Source organism: Myotis brandtii, unplaced genomic scaffold, assembly GCF_000412655.1.
Source record: "Myotis brandtii unplaced genomic scaffold, ASM41265v1 scaffold819, whole genome shotgun sequence".
Taxonomy (NCBI): Eukaryota; Metazoa; Chordata; class Mammalia; order Chiroptera; family Vespertilionidae; genus Myotis; species Myotis brandtii.
In genome coordinates this window covers 45,066-47,425 of record NW_005371320.1, presented here as the reverse complement: position 1 = coordinate 47,425, position 2,360 = coordinate 45,066, and the positions used below count along the sequence as shown (strand labels likewise).

The window sequence follows — 2,360 nt, the reverse complement described above, 5'->3', positions numbered from 1 at the left end:
CAGGGCAGGAGGGCAGGAGGGGGATGCGGGCCTGAGGAGAAGGGGGGGCTGCCACACAGTATGACTGGGCGGCCCCTTCTTCCCCTCACTGCCCAGCCAGGGCTGTGCCTAATCGAATGCCTCTCCTGCCCTCCCTGCTGGCCTGACAGACCCCCACACCCTTCCTGGCCCCGCGTGGGGCTGGGCCTGCAGTCTTTGGGGGCCGCAGGGCCCTGAGAAGGAGTCTGTGCCCAGGGGAGGAGGCGGGGACCACGTGGGGACCCGCAGAGCAGGGTCTGGTGGTCAGAGGAGCCCAGCTTGTGTGGGAACAGGGAGATGGGGTCGAGGTTGCAGAGACGAGGCTGGTGGCCCTGCTGGTCAGGATGGCCTCTCCCTCACCCCAGGAGGAGGGCAGAGGTGGGGGAGGCCCTGGGGTGGCCCTGAGCACCCCAGCCAGATGGCCAGACCAGCTCCTCTGGGTGCGTGGCATGAACTGGGTGGATTGGGAGGGGACGCTGGGGCAGTGGGTGGGAAGGCAGAAATGGGGACCTTGGTCTGGGGGCCCTAGAGCACCCCTGCTGGGCTCTGCAGTGGGACTGCCAGGCCCAGGGGCACGGGAAGCTCTGGAGGACCCTGCCCAGGGCATCTGGAGAGGCCAGTGGGAGGTGGAACAACCCAGGTGCCCTGGCCCCCGAGTGGCTCTGGTCGAGCTCAGGGGTTTGGGTGAGCAGCCGGAGGGGGAGGGGGGGAGGCGGGGAGACAGGTGTGTGGGCTGGTGGGGAGGCAGCAGGGGCTCCGGAAGGTCTGACGGCCTAAGCTGAGCCTCCCGCAGCCTCCCCATCACCCACTCCTCGGTTTCTCCTGGATGGTGGGCAGCCCACCCGCGTGGCGGGGCTGCGGCAGGGGCCGTCTAAGTCATCGCGTTGCGTGCGTCATGACTGGGTATATTTACTCTTGGGTGGCAAGAAGGCACTATGGTTATGGGTCACCCCAGTTCCCAGGAAGGCCGGGCCCCGTCTGCTCCCCGTCCCCAGCTCTGCCCCGCTCGCTCCCTGGGGTCAACCATGCTCCCCTCCGTGACCCTGGCCTCGCTCTGACGGCGGCCAAACGCTGCTGGGCACAGGGGTCCTGCCTTTCTGGGTGCAGCTTGCAAGGTGGTGGGGGACCCGGAGGCAGGGGATGAGTTCTGAGTTCACGCTGCTGACTGTAGGGGCGTTTAAGCCTCCCTGCGTCCTCTCTGTGAGATGAGGACTCCCCCCCGCCCCCCCCCAGTGGGAATGAGGAAGAGATGGGTGGGCACCCGGGAAGGCACAGAAAGTGAAAGCTGCTGTGATGGTGACATCACCCCGTTTGGAGCAGGGAGAAGCAGGCAGCCCCAATCTCACCACGTGGGTGGCTCTCCAAAGTCCTCCCCCCTAGAGTGGGAGGGGGGCTCTGGTGTCTGTAGACTGAGTCCCACAGCCAGGATAGGGGGGCTCTGCTTGCCTCGTGGTTCCATGTTTGCTCACAGGGTCCCTCTGGGACCCCACAGCCAGACAAGACAGAGAAGAGCTGGGCAAGATGGAGGGTGTGCCGGGCTGGGCCTCTGCCTCAGCCAGCCTTCGCTGCTACGCGCCCCTCTGGACCTCGGTCCGTGCTCCGTGCCATGGGACCGAAGCCATGCTGTCTCTTCCCAGGCCCCGGGATCCAGGGTGCATGCTCTGCAGCCCCTGCCCAGAGGGTGGGCTGTCAAGGAAGCTTTGCAAGTGAAGGGAGGCCCCTCCAGCTGGGAGGCAGGCGGTGGTGGTCCCTGCCTGGTGGTGCTGGGGGGGGGTGGTGGTGGTGGTGGTGGTGGTGGTGGTGGGGACGGGGGAGCTGTGGGTGCTGAGAAACCTGTGTCCAGGGAGGGAGCTGAGCTGGTGCCCACGAGGGCCAGGAGAAGGCCAGAGCCCTGGCGGCCACACCGGGGACGACTGAGCAAGCCCACTTACTGCTGCCACACGCCTGGTGCTGCGACCTGACCCCGTCCTTCCCCTCCCCTCGCCCATCGCAGGCCTGAGGCGGGGCGATGCTGCAGACGATGACCTTCCAGGGCCTGCCTGGCCAGCAGCGGGTGCCAGGGGCCCTTGACTTCCCTGGAAGCCCCCTGAAGTTTCGCTCCGCGTCAGAGGCGGAGTCAGAGGCCTCCATGTCCGAGGCCTCCTCTGAGGACCCTGTGCCACTCCCGGAGGCTGAGGTGGCCCAGGATGAGGAGGAGGCTTCAAAGAAGAAGAAGAAGCCAAAAGGCCTGGCCGGCATGTTCAGCATCTTCACCAAAGGGAAGAAGAAGAAGGGCCAGTCCGGCGCCGCGGAGCGCGAGGGCAAGCCTGAAGCCAAGCCTGAAGCCAAGCCGGGGAGGGGGG

General features: G+C 66.8%; 1 protein-coding gene across 1 annotated transcript in view; it reads left to right on the top strand.

Annotated features, from left to right (window-relative positions):
* The first annotated feature begins 1,828 nt into the window (after nucleotides 1–1,828).
* The window catches only part of TNFAIP2 (tumor necrosis factor, alpha-induced protein 2), an 11,094-nt gene continuing 10,562 nt past the window's right edge, over nucleotides 1,829–2,360 (top strand). Inside the window, exon 1 of the mRNA XM_014531617.1 lies at nucleotides 1,829–2,360. Within this exon, the coding sequence (XP_014387103.1) occupies nucleotides 2,027–2,360 (334 nt within the window). The 5' untranslated portion in view covers nucleotides 1,829–2,026.